We start from the raw sequence: 24,704 nt of genomic DNA on the forward strand, positions 1-24,704 counted from the left end.
TTAAGTACCAGTCTGCCTAAGAATCATGCAAAATCTTAAAATGGTGATTTATGACATGTCTCAGAATTTCATGAATCTTATTTTAATAAAAGAATTAAATTGTTGAAATTGAAAGAAAAAGTTTTTAGGTAAGTGCATTGGTCTTTTTTTCTTTTATTACCACATTTGTTTTTTAATGATATTTGAAAAATTGCGTGGGATAATCTAAAATTGAATAATAAATCAATTTTGAAAATTGTTTTAAGAACCATTATTAGTAATTATGAGTTATCTCCCTTCGACCCCTGAACTCTTTGAACAAAATTTATATTTCAAATAAAAATTGATGTCAATAAAAGAAATGACATATCATACATAAAACCATGTTATTATACAAAATGAAACTGTTTCAACCACATGCTGTGAATATTTAACAAATAGTCTTCAACAAAATATAAAACTGACTTTGGTTGGAGAGTTGATGTTGACAGGGAAAACATATATGGCGGGAACTATGCATGTGGAGAGAGATGACCTACATATTTTCGTTGTTTTTAAGTGAAAATTGCCGTCGGTCGGTTTTTATCCAGATGTCACCTCTGATACACTACTCTTAAGAATGTCTAGGCAATATACGCGCAATTCTTTCTACCAGACTTGGATTTGTTGAAAGATATCATGCATCCAGTGCATACAATTTGGTATGTCCTGAACCGCCGGGGAGAGCAGATCGCTTGCAATTTCGACAATCACAATAGTGAGGCATCAGGGAAGTTACTTGAAATTCAATGTAAAGCAGTCATATTTATTTCTGAATGATTTCATGTTCAGGAATCAGGATAGGAAGTATATCAAGTTCAATAATCATCAACAAATAGCCTGTGAATTGTCTTCTGGCATGGCTCTCACAGGACTTTCTATAGATAATAGGCTAGGCTGTTTCATCGGCAATGTGTTTACAATGGGTCTTCGGTGAGGTGCGAGTAAATATAACACAATAGTCATTAAAGTCATCAATCAGGACAGATTTACTAGAATTTATTAATAACTTATGATACCAGTATGTGTAATTCACACTATTTAAATTACTTTTAAGAATCAGCTAGCATAAACAAGTTGTCGCGATTAAAAAAAATTCAGAGACTTCCATACAATGCAAAAAATCAAATTAGAAATGAATTATGGAGTCTAAACAAACTGATTCTCCCATAGCATGGTGTTTATGAGGCTTTTAAGATATTAGGCTGTCCACATGTAAAAAAATATACCTCGTATGCACACATACAAATTTGTTGTCTATTAACAAGCCAGATGATTGAAAATAAGTTATGACTGGTACAGTACATGTTAGTAGCAGTCTTTTCACTCCTTCAATTGAAAAATATTTTACAAGCGTTAATTATGCAACATTAAAAACTCAACTATTGTCTAATAGACTCACGTTGACTGTGTAAGTCGTAGATGATGTTGTGATTTTGCTCGCTCTTTCTTTGCCTTCTCGGCAGCAACCAGTTCGCGATCGGCTTATCGAAAACAAACCATTTTGCGCATGCGTGTATGACATAATTTTTCGTGGATCATTTACATATACATGTAGAATGTGGAGCACCACATTAGAAATTTCCTGTAATCAGTTGGTAGTTTCCCGGTTTTAATACAATTATGAAAAACTACGGTATGAATTCTCATATCAATTCATTAATTGGGTTTATATTCTACCATTCAACATATTTTTGTTATTTTGTCCTAATTTATATTTTACAAAGAGAGGCTTGAAATTGTTTTAGATTAACAGTTGTTTTATTCATAAAAGATAAATAGGCTTAAATTATGATGATTATCCACCTGAAAATAATAACTGTTCAGTTCGAAGCAGCAAATATCGACATACTTGTGGAGACGAAATACATACAAGTACACCCACGACCAGTCTGTACTCACACGGCTTAGCGAAAACAATACATCAATATCACCACAGCCCGACATCTGTTGTGTCACATTGAAAAATAAAAGAGAGAAGCCGAATGTGGTTTTCGTCATGCTTTCACATGTAACATAAAACCTTGAATGGTTTCTTTTGAAATGGACGTATCTCACGTCTCACCAGTCAATAAAATAGTGTATTCACTTTTTATATGTGTTAATCAGGGGATAATACTGATACTCATTGAATACCTTCATGCTCATAATCATAATGTAACTTCAGTATTTGAAAAAAGACAAACAATCTGATATTATGTTATAACCTAATGATTTCGAAGAAGCAACAGAATGAATGTCAGGAGAGCAGTATGAATGATAGGAGAGCAGCATAAATGTTAGGAGAACAGTATGCATACTTAGAGAGCAGTATGAATGTTAGGAGTACAGTATGAGTGTTAGGAGTACAGTATGAATGTTAGGAGTACAGTATGAGTGTTAGGAGTACAGTATGAGTGTTAGGAGTACAGTATGAATGTTAGGAGTACAGTATGAGTGTTAGGAGTACAGTATGAGTGTTAGGAGTACAGTATAAGTGTTAGGAGTACAGTATGAATGTTAGGAGTACAGTATGAGTGTTAGGAGTACAGTATGAATGTTAGGAGTACAGTATGAGTGTTAGGAGTACAGTATGAGTGTCAGGAGTACAGTATGAGTGTTAGGAGTACAGTATGAATGTTAGGAGTACAGTATGAATGTTAGGAGTACAGTATGAAATGTTAGGAGTACAGTATGAGTGTTAAGAGTACAGTATGAGTGTTAGGAGTACAGTATGAATGTTAGGAGTACAGTATGAATGTTAGGAGTACAGTATGAATGTTAGGAACATTAAAGCTATTTGCTGTCATACGGTGACTGATTTGTGACATTTCGTCTTTTCGACTTTTCGCCCCCGAAAAGACGAAAAATAACAAACCTTATCGCCTTGAAAAGACGAAATTTAAGGTTTGCTAATTTTCGTCTTTCGAGACGAAATGGCACAAATCAGCTATCGTACGTAGTTCTCTATAATATACCGACTGGTGTTGGTCAAAATGGTGATAAATATTCAGGGGTCGCTGGTAAGAAACGAAGTATGCATATGAATCAAGAGCAAACATCCTGTTTTGCGGAAGTACGGGCTCTAGATTATGCAAGTATGGTTCTACTAGCAGAACAAAAAAGCTCATGCTCCCATAGAACTCCAAAGATTTGCCTCTTAATACCATGAATAAGGATTATATAACTATCATATTTTTCTAAATGCGTTGAATTAGCGATTCAGCGTCTCATTCCTAGGTTAATACCATGTACTTGTGAAGTCACTTGCTCTTCAACTAATATGGAATATATCACTTTGTAAGTTTTCTGATACCTCCAGTTTTACCAAATGTATTGTTAACGGAATATGTCACTTTGTAAGTTTTCTGATAAATCCAGTCTTACCAATGTATTGTTAACGGAACATATCACTTTGTAAGTTTTCTGATAAATCCAGCCTAACCAATGTACTATTCACCCAATTACATGTGTAACACTAACCCAGATAAAACTTTGTATTATATGCCGGCCAGATGGATATAGAAGACGTCAATATTTCATGATTAACTGCTTGTATTTGAAGATGATCATTGATTTTTGTGTGATGTGATATAAATGTGCGCCTAAATGGTAACATCTTGGTCGACGTTCAGCAGCAATTGTTACCATAACAATGTGTCATTTTTTCTCAATTTTTTCTCTGAAACATTTTGAACAAATACTTTTTTTTATTAAAGCATATATTTCAAGATAAAATTGCATGCATATATAATTTTGTAATATATGTTAAAATGTTTTGAATTGTTAGACTATCCTAATATTGAACAACTGTCACCTCATATTATTAATTGAATAAAAAGTCGACTTGTCAAGTGTAGTGATTTGATATAACACGAGCCTTAAGGCGAATGCCATATCTTATTATTGAACTTGTTTAAACAATTAAATACGTCATGGAGGAGAGTCGAATTCAGGATCGGACGATACGTTTCCCATAAACGGTACAATCGTGAAGCGTCATTTATTCATGACGTTACAAGAGTATTATAACACGTGTCTAACGATATGTATGACGTTTCAATAGTATTATAACACGTATCTTAAGATATGTATGACGTTACAAGAGTATTATAACATGTATCTAAAGATATGTATGACGTTACAAGAGTATTATAACACGTGTTTAAAGATATGTATGACGTTACAAGAGTATTATAACATGTATCTAAAGATATTTATGACGTTACAAGAGTATTATAACATGTGTCTAACGATATGTATGACGTTACAAGATTATTATAACACGTGTCATACGGTATTTATGACGTCACAAGAGTATTATAATGCATGCATGGTAGAATATTTATGACGTTAGAAGAGTATTATAACACGTGTCATACGGTATTTATGACGTCACAAGAGTATTATAATGCATGCATGGTAGAATATTTATGACGTTAGAAGAGTATTATAACATATGTGTCTTACGATATGTATGACATAATAAGAGTATTATAACACGTGTCATACGATATTTATTACAAGGTCGTATTACATAACATAACACGCTCTCTGATCAAGGATGTTCCCTTACACTGGAACACAGATTGCCACTAATCACAACTCTATCTCAACGTACGTTAATGAATAGGACACTGGGTTACCTTGGTTTAAAGTATACAGCCAAATACTCCTGGATTGTGACCGAAACAGCCAAGTACCACATGGGTTGTGATCGACATTATATTCGGTTTATCGTTGCTTCTTATTTTCCCATTGGCTATACTTATGAAAACGTCTTTTGTCTTGTCACCTCTAAGAGCATGTAGAAATTTAACACTAACACTGATATGAGATTTCAACCTTAATACCATTGGATTTTTCGATTTTATTTGTAATTAACATTCATATAGAAATCCACTGTCATTAAAAGCACCTTCGTCAATCTGGTAGAATTTTGTGGCCGTTTTCTCGAAAATTTGTCGATCGGTTACTCGGTTAATTAGGTAATCAATCCTCGCACAACAAATAGATTATACATTTGTTTGTTAGCAAATATATCTTAAAATATATGTTGCATGATATACTACAGGAACAGGAACATTTCCCCACCTATGTCGAACTTTAAACAACCAAAATATAAGATGGGAAAGAGCTTCTAACGGTATTCCATTAACAGGATAGCTGGATCACAATTATGCAGTTAAAATGTATCACATAAACCAGCAAAAATGATGTCAAACTTCCATTTTGGTCTGCTTGATGTGTCTATCTTATTTCTTTCATGTGTGTTCTCTTGTTGAAAGCCAAATAGAGTAAGAACGCTACATGTATTCTAAAAAACGACATTAAGACCGGCCACTTTGTCGATTCTATCCCACCTGCCCTACATACACTTTCGATGACGTTATCCTTTCGAAGGACAAAAAATAATTGCCGTGACCAAATACAATATAGATTAATACGAGTTACAAATTATCTTCAGCAGAAAAAACATAGTAACGTTTCTGATGTAAATGATAGTCATCGAGCCAATCTCTTTCATAGCTGATGTCCATATTTCGGATGCTCTTTGTTGGCGTAAAAAAACCCCAATACAAGCGATTTCTTAAATTATTTGACATTAATTAGTGTTCACCTAAATATCATTGATAATTGGCATGTCTAAATATAAGGAATAATTTAACCCGATTGTTCTCGCAGATTATTGACTATTGAATTTATATTGAAATGGGTTTGGAATTTATAATTCTAATTCAAAGCAATGCTAAGTGATTTGTACTCACCATGACAAAGCCTTCAGACCCTCATCCAAAGGGCCAACCAAGTCCTCCAATATACCATCCTGGCTCGATGTTCTTCTCTTCTTCACTTGCCTGATACAGTCTTTGTAACTTCTGCGAAACTCCGGCACAGTGATCTTGCCATCTTTATTCTTGTCTAATAAGCTGAATAATTCATCGAGTTCTGACGGCGCCAAATCCGGAAAGGCGACGCCAAGTTCGGATTTGTCAATATAACCAGAACAGTCAGTATCCAACGCCAAAAACAGATCGTCAGCTGAACAGTCGTCCATAGTTCAACTTCACAAAATATAGTATACACTGTTAGCTATATATCGTTTTAAATCCAAACACTGAAGTCAGTTATGGTTTAAAAGAGACCATTCCTGCTACCCTGTTGTCAGGGGCACATAACACTTGTTCGCTTGTCCTGAAATATAATAATGTTAAATCTACTTACATGTCACAAGTATATATATTTTCATTTATTAAAATTGGAAAAAGTATCCACGATATACGATATAAAGAAATATGAATCTATACATTCCAAATTGATCTGCAGTTGAGAAGAAATCAGAACTTTCGACGAACCCCTCATATGACTATCGACATATTTCGCGACCTATCGGTTTTTGATATCATCCCGTAAAGAGATTTTATCAAGAACATGATGTTGTACGAAAGTATTAGTTTGTTTTGATGTGTAGCAGCAGGTGGAAAGAATGGTTTAATGAAGACAATAGGTTTGATATGTAAACATTTGTGGATGACAAGCTTGAATTAATTCGTCGGTAATACTTTCAGCAAGGTATATATGTATATACATGGCAAACGAATTCTATACGTTGCTGTAATTAATACCATACAATAATTGACTTCTGATGAGGTGTACACGAGACTATATGAACTTGGTCAAGAGATTGTTCATCGAGCCCGCAGGCCGAGGTGAACAAACTCATGACCAGGTCCGTATAGTCTCGTCTACACCGAACAAAAAGGCAATAACTGTTTTGTAATATGGTCAACTTACTTGTGGTTTGTCTTATCAAAATAAAAACAAAAAATCTAAGGTACTATTAGGGTTCTAGAAGTCATGAAACCAAAATGTTACTAGGAACTGAGAGAAGAAATAGTATGGGCCGCTACACCAAAAGTCCAGAAGTATTTGCTTGCACGTCACATGGTATTTTCTTCACTAGACAGTCTATATTAATAGCTGATCTTATATATACTAAAACGTTTTCGTCAGCGCTGTTTCTCTTGAAAGCACGCTGTTTATGTACAATATCTTACAGAACTTTTGTCCTAAAATCATGCATGGTCTTTCCTGAAACCATATGTTGCCGTATGTTAATCGCTTTAAGTATGAATAATGGTTTTGTTTACATTGGGCTATTCTATAAGTTTTACGTATACTTTATTATTTTATTTTTTGTAAGAAGTAATCGCTTCAAGCAATTACAGTGTTAGCCTCTAGAATCAATGAGGAGGCACAGAAAGGAAAAAAATGAGGTTTTATTCACCGCTCGGTACACACTGTGTGTATTACTGTAAGGTGTGTTTCACTTGCTTGTCCTTTATTCAATCCTCTCAGACTTTTACTGCCTGATATGGCGGTATCCCAGTAGTTACGTTACAACTCCTTAAAAAAGCCTTGTACACAATATAACACTATTTGAGGTAGTTACTCTCCAATACCTTAAATTATTTTGTATCTGAAATAGCAGTACTTTCAGTATTCATTTTACATAACTTCGAATTCTTCTTGTACCTAATATAACATTTCTTCTAGTAATTACTGTGCATTATTTAAAGTATCTCCTGTACCTAATATAAAATTGTCTCGAGTAGTAACTGTACAGTATTAAGAGTACTGCTGGTACCTTCAGTGTTTCCTACAATACCTTAATTACGCTTAATATACCTAATCATTGGGATGGAAAGCTACCTATTTACTATCATACATGATTGTATTTAGGACAATCACATGAGAAGTATGTCAGTGAACTGTGTACTTCACAATCTGGTACAAAACGCCTTTGGGCTAACAGATGCTGCTGCTGAGTAAAGTGTATGGTTTACTAGCTTCATGCTTCATCATTAATTCAACTTGAAATGGGTTTTGCATAGGTCGATGTATTCATCCCGACACTTTCCTATGATATGAATAATATCACTTTATTTTGATTTTTCGAAATTCACATTCCAGTAGCAATGAAACAATATGGTAAACTTTGATTGGAACATTGATATGATAGTGACATTATATGTATAGATACATTATACATTATTGAATAGATTCACTAAAAGACATTTCATTGATCGTTATCGTCTTATTAATATTAAATGTAAAGCCGCTAGGAGTACAAATATATCGGCAGAATATATCGACACATCTTTAATTTATTTTGAGTTATAAAACAGGTAGACAGAACTTAAATGAATTGTATTAGTAATGTTTATTATATATCAGGAACGATATCATATAACAGCAATTGCAGAGTGACTGTAGAGACATTTGTGTCATAACATTTAAATAACCGTCACCAAATATCAAAACCAAGTGGTTTGACTGGAATGTGATATTTTTATGCAAAATGGCGATTGGTACAATGCATTTTCATTGAGACGGAAATTTCCAAATTTTATGTTCATTTATTTTGGGCCCTTTCAAATGATCAAAACTAAAATGTAAAACTTCCATTCCGTGGTATTTTTGCCAGTTCTGAATTTGTTTGCATTAACGGGGTCCACTGTAGTCGTAAAGCGGAGATGTGTTGATGGAAAACTTTCGAAGACGAAGCACAAGGGAGTCCGTCTATCCAATATCTACATACAAACCTTCATCAAAGTCTAAACATCATGCGGTATTTGCAAAACACAAATTTTACACAGAATCTCGGGAAACGTGGTAGCGGCGCCTAAGTCGAATTCCAAGGTGCAAATGTGTGTTAATCTTCGAGCATGTCGACTAGACTACTTGCAGATGAGACCCTATAGGAGCACAAATTTCAAGTCGAAACATTCCGCTTATGTCGTTGCATGTATTGAACTATTAAACTGTAACTTTTTTCAGTAGTATAGATTTTAATGTTAGTGACGTCTCATTGTGATTTCCTTTTTACTGTGTCATATTGTCTTTGCTATAGATTTAGGGTTTCTTCAATTCCTAACGTTTTTCTACCTTTTAAAAAAGAGTGTGAAAATCTTTGATGGAGTTGTGGACTTTTTCCCATAACTTTGTGTCATTTCAATTGACATTATGAAACTTTTTCAAAGCATTGTATTAATTCCAACTGACAATATGAAACCATTTTTAAAACAGTGTGTCAATCTCAAATGATAGTATGAAATCATAATGACATCATGATTTTTTCATAACATTGTATCAATTTCAAATGACAGCCGCGCTATTGACTTCTGGAAGCGTCGATAGGAAAGCATGTCGGTGATGCCACCATATCGACCGAAATAAAGAAGTACTCTAAGGCGTTTGTATAATGTTACATTTATATATTGTTATTAAATATAAAGTGTAAAATTTTAATATTGATTCAACTTGCACCAGGTGTAAAAGCTATGGCAGCCGACGGCGACTGAGCACTTGATTGTTCACAACTGTAGCATGATACATAGGAATACTTACGTTGTTAATTTTTGAATATGTTTGCATTCAAATGTGACCTATGTAAAATAAAAACTACCCACTTATGAACATATTGTCTGTTATTTAATATTACTTTTGTCATTATATAAAGTGGCAGGTTAGTTAAGCATTGAACTGCTTTCAGATGGAAGTCATGGGCTGATGAATGCCAACTGGACAAAGGCAAATTTAATGAAGCGCGCTAGCGCTTCGTGTTGAATTTGCCTTTGTCCAGTTGCCATTCATCAGCCCATGACTTCCAAATGAAAGCAGTTCAATGCTTATATTTATATTTGACAACGATTTTTAAAGACTATATCCAGGAATTTCGCTCCGACGATGAATGAACAAATTATTATCGTCAAAGACGGAACAGCCTTTTCAACAGCCATCTTTAGTTATCGCCGACGTGACAATTATGACGTCACTATAACAATGACGTCATAATAAAGATTTGGAAGTTAAGGACTCGTAACCTTTAAGTGAGCTTGGTAAAGCTATATAGTGGGGCTGCAGTGTAAATGTAAATATAGATTCTACAATTGTTTCTATCTCAGTCTTTGTAAACATGATCGTGTTGCGTTGTCCTTGTTTATGAACAAAATATAAATTTTCAACTTAAAGTGACGAAAACGCCTTGTAAGCATGTGTCAGAGAAATAAGACCCGTGATATTTATTTGCTTTGCCGTCAGTTACATATTCCACGTTTGTACCCAGAATGATATTTTTAGTTATACGTTTTCATTTCATTTCGGTGACTGACATTAATACTAAGTTTCAATTTATCTTTATAATCATGTGACAAAGACAACATTTCAAATACTGGTTTTACAATAAGATTTTCTGAACAGAATTGTATCCTTATATGTTTCCAAATAATCAATATTACACCCGGAAACATTGGAACAACATCCAAGAAGATTCATTGTTTTCTGAAATAAAGTAATATAGCAGAGGCGACAGGAAACAAAAAGACCAAAACCAATAAAACCAAGGAAGGATAATTCTGTATTTACATGAGTGTTTGTTTATTGTTTACTATGCAGAATGACGAAAAGCACACCACCAATATGTTACCGACACCAGAAATCATGCCATATATAAAGGTTAAGAACCTGAAGGACGCAAAGTCATGCGCCAAATGGATATCATTAGCTCGTCACAAAAAAGGGAAACAAAGAACTTCGTACTCGAGAAAAGTGTCCCACTTCCTGATCACCGACCAAACACATGGATAAATCCACTGATTATGTGAATCCACACTTACAATTGATTGTTAATCCACCGGTCCGACCCGCGGGATAATTACACCACACTTTCACTTCCGGTATCAAAACAAAAACAATGCCGATGTTTACGTAAGATCCCGTTATGTATATATAACCTAAAACCAGGTACAGGTAAGTGATAAGGTTTGACGTTAATGTCGGCTAGTCGTCAGCGCTTCACTGTTACCTGAGGAAGTCGTTATCTGGATAAATGAAATCGATATACGTGTCACGTGACAATGATACGTATGTGTAATGTAATAACACCATATGTTCCCCGCGTGATCTGTACAGTTGATATTATGTAGAGGGTTGGTATTGGTCCATAAACGCTATCGAGTTGTACTAGAATTGTTTGATGCTGTACTAATACTACACTTTTTAATGTTATACATTTTATTTCGCCCAATTTATGATGCATATGATTAGTAGACTAATATTTAGATTCCGATATACTGTGTAGTATTTTACAAAACAAAACCGCAAAAGCAAACCTAAAACAGGTATAGATAACCAGACCATTTTGTGTAGGGGTTTCCTAATCGCTTGACGGTGTATGGTTTGTGTGGAAAATGAATTACACAATCCCTTGATGATTAAAAATTAGAAAAGCTTACAGCTGTATTAGATCAGCGTTCTTTTTAAAAAATGGATTTATAGCTGAATAAATGTGATTTGATTTTCAGGAATTCAGTTATCATCAATCTCGATGCTCTAATAACTAGCCATCCGAAACCTAGTTTTCGTACTATCCAGTCTTCCGAATACCAGTTGGCCTACTATATAGCCACTCCACATCTAGTTGTCCTAATATAAAGCCATCTCTAATCCATGTTCTACTATTTAGCTATCCAAATCCCAGCTGTCCTACTATCCAGCCATCTCAAATCCAGCTGTCCTATTATCCAGCCATCTCAAACCCAGCTGTCCTACTATCCAGCCATCTCAAACCCAGCTGGCCTACTATCCAGCCATCTCAAACCCAGCTGGCCTGCTATCTAGGCATCTCAAACCCAGCTGGCCTACTATCCAGCCATCTCAAACCTAGCTGTTCTACTATCCAGCCATCTCAAACCCAGCTGTCCTACTATCTAGTCATCTCAAACCCAGCTGTCCTACTATCCAGCCATCTCAAACCCAGCTGTCCTACTATCCAGCCATCTCAAACCCAGCTGTCCTACTATCCAGCCATCTCAAACCCAGCTGTCCTACTATCCAGCCATCTCAAACCCAGCTGTCCTACTATCCAGCCATCTCAAACCTAGCTGTCCTACTATCTAGCCATCTCAAACCTAGCTGTCCTACTATCTAGCCATCTCAAACCCAGGTGGCCTACTATCCAGCCATCTCAAACCCAGCTGCCCTACTATCTAGCCATCTCAAACCCAGCCGGCCTACTATCCAGCCATCTCTAACCCAGCTGCCCTACTATCCAGCCATCTCAAACCTAGCTGTCCTACTATCTAGCCATCTCAAAACTAGCTGTCCTACTATCAAGCCATCTCTAACCCAGCTGCCCTACTATCCAGCCATCTCAAACCCAGCTGTCCTACTATCCAGCCATCTCAAACCTTGTTGTCCTACTTTTCAGTCATCACAAATCCAGTTATCCTTCTATCCCGCTATTGAAATCCAAGTTGTCCTCCTATCCAGCCATCACGACACCACTTGTCCTCGCCATTCCCAGTCGATATGCTATCCAATCATCACAACTCCAGTTAGCTTACTCTCCGCAATGTTCAAACAAAACCCCGGCCGTGTCAGAGAGAAAAAAAAACGGATTCGTGAGGACTTGATATCAGAACAACTGGGTTTGTGAGGTTTTAATCAAATCTCCAAATTCAAGATGTCCCTCACGTTTCTGCACTACAGAAAGGGCGTAAAAATCATTGTGACCGTAAGAAGCGACTGAATTAGGGATCCAACTTTTCTATTCTTTCTAAACAACTTAATTCTTCTTACTGTATCCGTTAATACTGCCTCATTTTGGCCTTGAGTTGAGCGTTCGGCCCTGTGAAAAAGGCTTTGGATTTTGTCCTCTGGATGAGACATACCAAAGACTACTTTGAAAATAGTAGTTGCTACTCATGCCAAATGCTCAGCATTTTGGGAGTTGTACGAGTGTTTCGTCCGTTGATATCAGTATAATGTGACCGGGTATGCTTTAATGTTACAGCACTATGAGGTCGACATAAGATCGCACTATAACAAGGATACAAACACAAACATACCGGAATTCTCTATAACTGTTTGGTGGTTACAGTGAGAATCCTATTCTAGTTGAGAAATTTTACCCACATGTCATCTTCGCTAGCCAAGGCTTCTGATTACGTTACACTCCACGAATGTAAATTGTAACGTTATCAGAAGCCTTGGCTAGCGAAGATGCCCACGAATAAATTATATTTTTTGTTTTTGAGGGCATTTTTATTTCACCAAAATATGGAAATTTTTATTATAAAACTTGTTTTTGTCACACATCCCTTAAATGACAATGGATGTTGTCTTCTTTGTTTTAAACGATCGCTATCTCGAGGAATAAATTCCTCGCGAATTTTTTGCGAAGGTTTTGGTATTTTGTTTTCAATTTTGAAGGTAAACTTTCCTTAATTTATCAAAGGAAAGATAATCCAAAAACAGGTTTGTAAAAGACTCTCTATGACTTGTGTTGTTGTAAATTTATATAAATATCACTTTCCAAATATTGCTTCATGTGCCGATGAGAATATTTTGTAATTGCTTTCTAAACATATGAGTGTCTTGTGTCATTACATAATCACCAGTTTGAATCTATTTCATCATTACGACAGCTCAAAATCATAATACGACGTCTCAATACCATGACGTCATGTATGTTGTGTTCTAGTGTGTTAAACCGACGCCTCGATGTCATACACCATACCTTTGGTCTTAAGTCCGACGTCACACTAGTCATTGGTATTCAGTTAGGTAATGCGGGGAAAATATGACATTAATGTATCCATTTCATATCACAGCAGTCATATGATAAAATCGACCAGCAGTTCATCAATAAATTAGTTACTGACATCTTTATATTTGACACCAGGTTTACTAAGTTATATTCAATAACATATTTGCTGGCAAAACATAAGACGCACAATATCCCTCTGAACCGTCCTTGAACCCACTGTCCATATACGTTTACATACAAATTATCGTTACAATGCATGTATGTAACGATTAAAACATTTCATCTATCAGTATGGTCCAGCTATACAAAGTGTTAGTGGTAGACCCATCCAGACATATCACCTACCTTACCCAGCCATGTGTTACCACCATAAGGTGTCCAACAGTCGATATCAACATTGGCTGAATAACTCCACGATATGACTCACAATTATCATCGAGTAGTTTTCCATATATATAATATGATACATTTTTACACGATATTTGATGAAGTAGTGTATATATCTTTTTAATTTATATGTATATTGTCTAAAACGGTAAATAGCACCGGTATATCGTATATTAGAAGAGGAAGCGGATTCCAGTTGGTATTTGTAAGCAGTAAGACTGTTGCCAGGATAAAGACTGATTCAATTGTGTACATTACCGTTTCACTCTGTATTTCCTTTCTTCAGTTGGCAATCATATCGGTTTTGAATTCACCTTAAACTCACCCAATACCAATAATTAACATTCAAAAATATTTTTTATTCAGTTCACAGTACATTATTCATCAAAATTTAGAATTTAATTTAAATATGTTGATGTGCTATCCATTTGTCTCACATGACTAGAACAACCACATCAAAGAGAGATAAAGTGGTACCCAAACGTTACATTGGATATTATGTTTCGAAGTCAACAGTTGTCATATCATTCATAGCTTATATAAATTCCTTGGTTGGGACCCTGGGATCAGTGTCCGAACAAATATGTCCTCATGCAAGAGGGCTCTCATTCTATATACAATATTGTACAATGTATCATTCATTCATTCATTCATTCATTCGTTCATTCATTCATTCATTTTTCATCCATTCATTCTTCATTCATTCATTTATTTTGAAATAGTTTATTCATTCTGTAATTCACGTAATTCATTCATTCAGTAATCCATTCATTCATTCATTATGTAAATTATACTCATCCTATACTGCATTCATCACTCATTCATTCTATACCTCCATCATTTATCCATTCAGTTCTATCTATTTCATAAAAAAAAATTCATATTATAAATATTTTGAATTAATAGGCAGGTAAATAAATAAATGATAATCTGTGGCAAAGTAGACATGGTTCGAATTGGTTTCCCCTGGCATTGTCCATCAGTCACTTGAGTATGAGGCTAAACTTAAAAGTCACTTTTGCAACCTGTTAGTATGTTCATTAAGTGGATATGTATAAAATATTGTTTACTTAGAAAATATGCCCACACAGAGGTAGTAATGCCACAAAACAAATGATAAATGTGATTATCTATTTGAGAATAAACAGGTGCAAAGTGTTTAAAAAGCATAAAGGGAAAGTACTCTTACATGATATACAATTTAATTATTTAATATTTCAACAAATGTTCCCCACTTTTCCTGAAATGCTTGATTTCTGTTTTGTTTTGCTGCAATATATTTCTCTAATCTGATGACTTGAACAAAATACAATTTGCATATCTGAAATGATGGATGGGAATTTGTCCACTTACTTGCATAAATATGGTATTTTAGTAATAACAAAAAGTGATTTAACCTTTGCTTAATCCTTACATTTCCAAATATAACATCAGTTGTACTTAAGGTTAAGTGATTTTCAACATCATCATTCTCACAATACCATACAGTAAATTCTTGCAATAATTCATTCGAGAAATAACAGCTATATAGGATGTGTTCCAGTGATTCTTCTTCTCTACTACAGAAATAGCACAAATTATCATTTTCAATGTTTATTTTAAAAAGAAAGGATTTTGTTGCTAATATTCTATGATGAATCTTAAATTGTAGTTTGGTTTCCCGTGTGTAATTAAATACAGATGAATATGTGTCAAAGTCAAAATTATCCCTTAAATCTAATTTCATTTCCCACTTTTCTTGACTTTTAATAGCCTGTTTTTTAAACACTGACTTCACAAGTTTTTCATAAAGGAATTTCAAGTTATCAGTGAATTTTATTTGATGAATTATACTATTAGTTTCACAAGCCTCTATATTTCCCCCTGTGTAATTCTCATTCTGTATTCCTCTGTCCATTCTCGATTGATTTTATTAACTAGTGCGTAAAACTGAAAAAATCCTAATCCCTGGATATGATGTACCTCTGGCCATTTTTTTTACAATCCCATTTTGAAAAAGGTCTAGAACCTTATTCAGCCCAAATTGTTTCCATCTAATACCTTGATTGATTTCATTGTAAGGAAGAAAGTTGATCAAATCTTCATTTAGATATTCCTCTAATGTTTGTGGTTTGTTTTGAACATCTACTAGTGCAAAAATAACTTCTTTCCATAACTTATTCTTTATCTGTTTTCCTACTTTTTTTTTTAGTGTATCTGAATTCAGTTGAACTGTGATATTTGGATCTATAGGCAAAATGTAAGATACTAATGATTTCCAGGGTGCCTCTCAAGTGTCAAGTAGCATTTTCAACCATTTTAATTTCAAATATTTGATAAAAGAAGTTATATGAATCATTTTAAGCCATCCATCCTCTAATAGACCAATCAACGTGTCTCTTTTGATTTTTTCAACTTTGTAATTCTAACTGAATTTATATAATATGCCGTTGAGCTGTTTAATAGTATTTGGTGAAGGGTTTGGAATAGAACTGAATAAATGAATATATGTTGGAATAATGATAGATTTAATCACTGTTACTCTATACCAATTAATGAGAGAGATCTTTTAGCCCAAAATGTAAGTTTTCGTTTTGTGTCTTTTAATCTATTAGTATAATTTAGTCTCTCCATATCTTCCAAGTTCAAAGAGATGATGATTCCTAGTAATTTGAAGTTATGTGTAGACCATGATAAGTTTAAATCCTCACAAATTCTTTCTTCTGAAATTTTTTTGCTGCCTAGCCAGTAAACATTAGACTTCGTAGTATTTATTTACAGACCTGATGTGGTAGAGTTTGGTTTGGTTTATTTTGTTTAACGTCCTATTCACAGCTAAGGTCATTTAAGGACGGCCTCCCGTGCGTGTGACATGCATGCGTGTGGCGAGTGCGTATGTGTGTTTTGGGAGGCTGCGGTATGTTCGTGTTAAGTCTCCTTGTGATAGGCCGGAACTTTTGCCGATTTATAGTGCTACCTCACTGAAGCATACTGCCGAAGACACCCAGCAGCACATCCCATCCGGTCACATTATACTGACAACGGGCTAACCAGTCATCCCACTCCAAGTATGCTGAGCGCTAAGCAAGAGTAGCAACTACCATTTTTAAAGACTCTGGTATGTCTCGGCAAGGGGACAGAACCCAAAGCCTTCCTCACAGGGGCGAACGCTCAACTAAAGGCCAAAAGTGAGGCATTGTCAAGGGAGACACTAGGAAGAAGAAAGTTGTTAAGAAAGAAGAGAAAAGATAAGATCCCAAATTTAGTCGCCTCTTACGATCATGCAATGGGGGCAGCAGGTACAATTCTTACGCCCTACCTGCAGGGCAGATGTGGTAGAGAAAAGTTTTAATGATTCAACTGTGGCATATAAAGATTGACTAGATCCATCTAACAGCATATAACCATCATCTGCGTATTGACCTAAAAGGAAGGTTTTTCCTAAGATTTTAAGTGGTTTTACATCTGGGTTGGCTTTTAGAGCTAATGATAGAATTTCTACACCTATGATAAAAATGTAGGGAGATAATGGGTCGCCTTGAGGACAACCACGGTGAAGACTGAAAAATTCTGACATATGTCCATTATTAATAATACAACTTTTTGAATTTTTATATAAAGTTTGAAACCATCTTCTTATTGATTCTCCAAAATTAAAACTTTTCAATGATTTATCTATGAAATCCCACTCTATGGAGTCAAAAGCTTTCTCAAAATCAATAATGTATAATAATCCTGGTTTGTTTTATTCTTCTAAAAGTTGCATATCATAAAGTTGTCGTGTGTATTCCCCTATAAACCTACCCTTGATAAATCCTGTTTGTGTATTACTAATTATGTGAGGTAATAATGGCTTTATTCTATTGGCAATGACTGCTGCTGCTATTTTGTAATCTACATTTAATAGGGATATTGGTCTCCGATTTTTTTTATATATCTTCTATCCCTTCCCTCTTTTGGCAAACATGTAATAATACCTTGACATTGAAAATCTGAAAGTTTACCATGTTCATATGCATAATTAACTGATCTACAAAGAAGAGTTCCTAAATCTTTCCATAAAGAGTTGTAGAATTCTGCCCCAAAACCATCAGACCCTGGACTTTTCCCATTTTTCATATTTTTTAAAGCTAAGAATAGTTCACCTAATTTCAAAAGAAATACCTTCTGGGTTATTAAGTAGAAATGCTATTAACTGAACTGATTTCCTCTGTCATTCATAGTCAATATTAGTGTCATAAGAAGTTGGCTAGTACATACAGTGATATACACCTCTCCTGCTTTGTTGAATGATATTCATTGATCATGCTATACGAAATGGAACTTTTGACTACAAATGGTCCTGCAAATCAATTATTTGAATGCTACTGAAACTAGGAAGATTTCTACAGCATTACATTTCAGTATTACCGGACTCGTAGAACACCATTGTAATTATCTCTTAAGCCATATTTCAAAGTGAATTGAAATTTGTGAACGCTTTACCACATAATAACATACGTTATAACAGAAAATTGAATAGATCTTTTATCACAATTGCGACTAAAGTTAGTTTATGCTTGGTTTAAATGTTTTAAACATTTTACAGGCAAAGTGGTTCAATTTCCATGAGGCGATAGCGTGGAGGATTCAGCCATAACATCGCTCAAACCGAATACTAGTGAATGTACACATGAGTAAAATATGTATGAAAAACAGGAAATAGCATAAACAAACATTACTACAATGTATACATTAGCCTTGGGCTGATGAGATATTTATATAAAAATTTATGATAAAGATATATAGGTAAATATAAAGATGAGACCAAAAGACTTGATAGTAATATAGCATGTGTTATAGAGAAAAATTGATAATATCGATAATATCGTTAATATTTCAAATTAGTTTCAAGTATGTAAATCAATGGAGTTACGATATTTTTTTTCAAATTAGTTTTAAGTATTCAAATCAATGGAGATAACAGAAACCTCAGAGAATAAACGAGGGTTAAATGTAAACAAACATGCAGGTTTACATGTAAAAACACATGCAGGTTTACACATGTAAACAAACATGCAGGGTTACATGTAAAAATTACAGTGAGAATAGGACCACGTGCTCCGGGAGGTAAGCGTCCTTTGCTGCTTCGTCGGCAACACCCGCCATACACCAGGTAAAGTCCGGGTTAAAGTTAAACTTCAGATAGAAATCATGGTAATGACAATGGAACCACTAGGCATATCAACAAGCATCGATAGCTCAGTCAGTTAGAACAAGTTCAAGTTCTTTATTTACCAAAAGACCTAAGGCCTATAGGTATACAAGTTATATAATATTAAACAGTATATGCAATACAGATGTGTACAGGAGAATGTTACATACATGTACATGAAAATTGTTCGATATATATTTACATTTTGGTGGCAAAGCCACGATATAAACTAAGTCAAAAGATTTGCAGTCTATGTGACCATAATTGACACCCAAAACGTGACATCAATCCGTGCCGCGTATGAATATATTCACCCACCGGAACTACTTATACAAGGTTTTGTATGAGTATATTCTTTGGATCTCGTGATTGTAAATTCTGAAAGACAGTTTAATCCTTAAATAACTACATTATCTACACTAATCAATTTTGTCTTTTGCTAGCCAAGTATTGATATTTACCTAAATTTGACAACTCTCTAACATTATTAACAGATAATTTAATTTTGGATTAATTTAAAAAAACAGATGGTCTTTTGTAGTAATATTGTTTTATATATTTTACCCTCAGATCTGTATATAATGGACATATCAAAATAAAATGAAACTCATCCTCGATGTCACCCAAATCACAATTGTTACAGGTTCTATTTCTTCGGGTAATATTATTATTTATTACATTTTTACCAGTGAAATATCAAAAATTATTCATTCTATAAAAGTGATATCATATTTATCACTAGTGAAAAAATATCACTTTTGCTGATTTGACCAATCAAATTAATGATTAGAAAATACCAAAATAATTGACCAATCAGAAAGCCCGACATATATCTCGGCACCTGGACAGGGGGATCTACATTTTTTGTTTACAAATTATCGCTGTAGGCCTAGTTAGCATACGGGGTAGGTTTTTCGTTGATAAAAAATGTAATAAACAGAATATCTAACAGTGTCTTCAGTAATACCAAATATATTTCACTCGTGTGGCTAACATTTAGATATTTTTCACTCGTGCTGCGCACTCGTGAAAAATATCAAAATATTAGCCCCACTCGTGAAATATATTTGGTATTACTGAAAACACTGTTAGATATCCTCTATGTCTACCTATTTCTATATTTAATTTGTGTGAGGATGTTCTAAACTTAGTTAACATACATTTATATTTAGTTTCTATAGGTTTACGTAGATAAAACTGTACACAGTGGCTATCTTTCAGATATCGATATAATCTACCTTTCGACGAACCAGATATCTTTGTTAACATGTTTTGTTTTGTAACATCGGTCAATCTCTGCTCTATCAGTATGATTTTAAAAACATAGTCTACTGGTAAGTATAAAACATAAACTCGATACCTAAAGCGGCTAATTCATTCTTAATGTTACATATCCACACGTCATTCTCATTTACCATTTCATCAAAACCTGTTTTCAATACCAAATTATTCGATTGTTTCAACTTCAACCAATATTTGAACACTCTTAATTTTCTAATAAAAATTAATGGTAATCTACCCAATTCACAGTAAACAAAGTCATTGCGAGTTGATTTAGGCACCTTGAGTATTTTTTTTTTTTTTTTACAGAATTTCAAATGTAAGCTTTCGACATCCGGTGCTTTATGGAATCCCCATATTTCCGATGCATAACATAAAATACTGTTTACAAACGAATCAAAAATAGAACAATAAGTTTCTACATTCAAGCAATAATTTCTTAGAGGAGTTGTCAATGAAAATAAAGCTTTTCTGCCTTGTTCTGCAAAATGTTTTTGTGTTTTGTAAAACTTCCCATTGTAGTTGAACAGCATACCCAAGTATTTAAAACAGTCAACAATTTCTATATTGTCATTATTATATTTCCATGACTCATTATTTCTTATATGTCCACCATTTCTAAACACCTTGATTTTAGTTTTATCAACATTGACCTCCAGATTCCATTTTCTGGTATATTCATATAAAGAATCCAACACACTTTGTCAATCTTCTGGACGGTTAGCAAATAAAGCCATGTCGTCGGCATACATTATCAAGAAAAGATTAAGCATCTGTAATTCAATACTTGGACAATTGTCATTAATAAAGTTAATTTCAAAATCATTTACATACAAAGAAAATAACACAGGTGATAATATGCCCCCCTGTAAGAGTCCGGAATAATTAGGGAAGCACTGACTTAATTGGCCAATGTATTTTCACATGATTTGACATTTTCGTATAAAGATAGAATTTTCAGAAAATCCCCACGTATTCCCTGGTTTATCAATTTACCCCACAGAACGCCGGCCACGTAACCGCAGGTGAAGATCCGATTCTATCAAAGGGATATCATTTTCACTGATCTGTTCTCGAATAAAAAAAAGCCAACAAACACCAACAGTAACTTGTACAGTACTACACCAGTATGCCCCCTCCCCCGACATACCCCCACACTCACATCCAATCTGATTAAAATACAGATCCTAATAATCAGATTGACTCACATCCAATCTGATCTGATGTACATGTAGCTCTGATAGATCAGAACACACACAACTTCAAATATCAGTAGAGGCGACTGAATTTTGGATGCTATCTTTTCTCTTCTTTCTTGGCAACTGTTTGCGTCCTAATGTCTCCCTTGGCTGTGAGGAAGGCTTTGTGTTCTGTCCCCAGGCAGAGACATCCTGGAGTCTTTCAAAATGGTAGTTGCTACACCTGCTTAGCGCTCAGCATTTTGGGATTGCCCGTTGTCAGTATAATGTGACCGGGTGGGGTGTCCTGCAGAGTGTTATCGGCAGTATGGTTCAGTGAGTTTAAATTAGCACTATAAATCGGCAAAAGTTCCGGCCTATCACAAGGAGACTTAACCCAATATACCGCAGCCCCCAAAACACTCATCCGCACTCACTACACGCATGTCGCGCGAACGGGAGGCCGTTCTTAATGACCTTAGCTGTTGATAGTGCGTTAAACAATAGCAAACCAAACACATATTATTATATTATATTGTATTTCATACAGGATTTTCAGTTTTGAGGGGGGAGGGGGGAGGGGGCCAAATTAAAATTTTTGATAAATTTAGTTTAATTATTTACTAAGCAAACAAACAAATCCGATTTCGATAGCAGAAGATTAAACTGTTCGCTGCACAAAAAACACACTGCTATTTCTAATGTTCGTTATATCCTGTTCCATGGTAAGCTTTCTCCGTTCGTTCCATTGCCTTCTGGAAAAAAATATTCGTTTCTCTTGCGCTATCGGAATCGGAAGAGACTTTATAAATACATTTTTTTACTGTCAATATATATATGTATGTATAATATTTCACAATACTGATTAAGAAAAGAGAAAACGGGGAATTAAAATCTTCTTGAGTCAAGAATGTATTTCTGAGTGATTTGGCTTATCATAAAAGTATCTTCAATGGATAAATCATTGTTCCATATAATAATAGTTGCAGGTCTAGTGGCATGAAATTGTTTAGATTTCGGAACAATTCGATTCTCTGTTCAAAGTAATTTTGACAAATAAAGAAGTAGTGGTATGCATCCTCAATAGGATGTCCACACTGACAGTGGCGATAATCAATAAGATGTGATTGGAAAAGGTCATTTTTTAGAATACTACATTTGTTTCTTAATCTCGCATGCAATATATTAGATTTTCTTTTTCCAACTGAGTAATGGGTAGGTACTTGTGTTCTATTTGAGATAGATTTTTTAAATACTGAATATGAGATACTATGTCTAATCTCTAGATCAAGTTGATTCCAAAGTCGAATAGTAGATGGGAAAACGATTTTTTTTGTTAGTTGAAGTCTGAAATTCGGTGGAGAGTAATTATTTGCATCACGTAGGTTATAATGTGAGTTTTCAGATACCAAGGGAGGTAATAAAGTGGATAAGTAACTAGGAGTGAGTTGGTTAGTAATTTTATAGAATAGTTGTAGTTTTCTTCTAGAACGACGATTTACAAGAGGTTCTAATCCACTTTCAGAGTATAATGAGAGCCTGCTAGCAAAGGAAGGTAATCCGGTAATTATTCTTGCAATTTCTAAATTCAATTTTTCCAAATTATCTCTATCACTGAGAGAACATCCATCCCAAACCTCGCAACAATATTCAAATAAAGGCAGAATATATGACTTGTAAATTTTATACAGAGTTTGTCTATTTAAAATATATTTAAGCTTTCTGAGAATACTTACTTGTTTTGATACATTTTTGCATATGCTTTCAATGTGTCGAGACCATTTACAGTTTACATCTAATGTTACGCCTAGGTGTTTGTGGTGATCAACAAATTCTACATCTATAGTATTAAATCTAATGTCTATAACATGTTCATGTTCATTTTTTGAAATTAGTCAGGCTTCCGTTTTCAGAGGGTTAAATTTCACCAACCAGGGTCCAGTTGTTCAATAGGTGATTAGCTTAATCACTTGATTAGTGAAAAATTCATTTCTCATTTCTTGCAAAACCTGTGAGTATATTGTCTTGAAATTATGCCAGTTGGAAGAGAACTAAGAATTATAAAATTTCATAAAGTTTTGTCAAGCAAGTTCTACCAGAAATTTTTATATCAGGATTTGAAAAATGTTGTTAAAATGTGATTAGCCTAATCACCTTTTGAACAACTGGGCCCAGGTTTCTGCCCAATTTTGAATTTTTGCTAAGTCATTATTTATTTTAATTTCAATTTCAAATGGTGATCGACCAGAACATAATAAAGAGGTATCATCAGCAAATAATTTTGAAAGACTATCGAGATTATCAGATATGTCGTTTATGTAAAGAATAAAAAGTAGTGGGCCCTATAGTCTACAGATCCTTGTGGCACGCCAACGTGTTGGGTGGGAAACATCTGGATACCGGGGAGAATTCCAATAAAATTCATACAGAAATGGTACATTACCTGAAACATAAAATTGTAATATAGACAGCTGATAAACCCGTTAATTTGATTCTTTTTTAAAAACATATTGCATGCGTATGTACAAAATTAATTTAAATAATTGTGATTAGATCTAGTTGAGAATTAGAATTAACTTCTAATATTCGATTTAGTATATACATATAAAAGAAGTTATGGGACCTGTATTACTTCGGTACTGTAGGTCTTTCACATTGAAAGAGGAAAATAAAATATATTCTATATGATAACCGGGAAAGACCAGTTAACTTGCCGTGTATATCTGATGTTTACACGTCTCTGCCGACAGTGAAAATTAACTCTGAATATAGGCCTATATCAGTCGGTTTATGGACATCTGTACATACCATTATCTGTTATTTTGAGACTGATATCGCTTAAAAATAGAAGTCAGGAAGGATATTTGGAAAAATGGCCCGTGATTCATGCCGTTGCTGAAGACAACTCGAAAATGTCGTTTGAGTTTTCCCGCCATTAGTTACGCCGAAATAGACCCGTCCACGTGGTTGTACTCGCGTCTAACGCTACAGTGCAAAAATACCTAGGCCCTACCTGATTGTTTCGACTTCACTCAAAATAAGCTGTTATATTACTTTGTTCGACTAGTTGAATTAC

The 24,704-nt window shown here is 34.5% G+C and overlaps 1 protein-coding gene across 6 annotated transcripts in view; it reads right to left on the reverse strand.

The window, feature by feature from the left end:
- The window catches only part of LOC117335577 (ras and EF-hand domain-containing protein homolog), a 51,048-nt gene extending 40,205 nt beyond the window's left edge, over positions 1-10,843 (reverse strand). For 3 of the 6 annotated variants that reach the window (XM_033895665.1, XM_033895662.1, XM_033895664.1), the window contains exons 1-2: positions 10,677-10,842; positions 5,766-6,192 (exon numbers count right to left, since the gene is read on the reverse strand). In XM_033895665.1, coding sequence (XP_033751556.1) covers positions 5,766-6,055 — 290 coding nt within the window. In that variant the 5' untranslated portion in view covers positions 6,056-6,192; positions 10,677-10,842. Of the gene's footprint in view, positions 1-5,765; positions 6,193-10,676 lie in introns of all 6 variants that reach the window. The other 3 variants (XM_033895661.1, XM_033895666.1, XM_033895667.1) reach the window with 3 other exon arrangements.
- Positions 10,844-24,704: the final 13,861 nt, after the last annotated feature.

This window comes from Pecten maximus, chromosome 10, assembly GCF_902652985.1.
Source record: "Pecten maximus chromosome 10, xPecMax1.1, whole genome shotgun sequence".
In the NCBI taxonomy this organism is placed as follows: domain Eukaryota; kingdom Metazoa; phylum Mollusca; class Bivalvia; order Pectinida; family Pectinidae; genus Pecten; species Pecten maximus.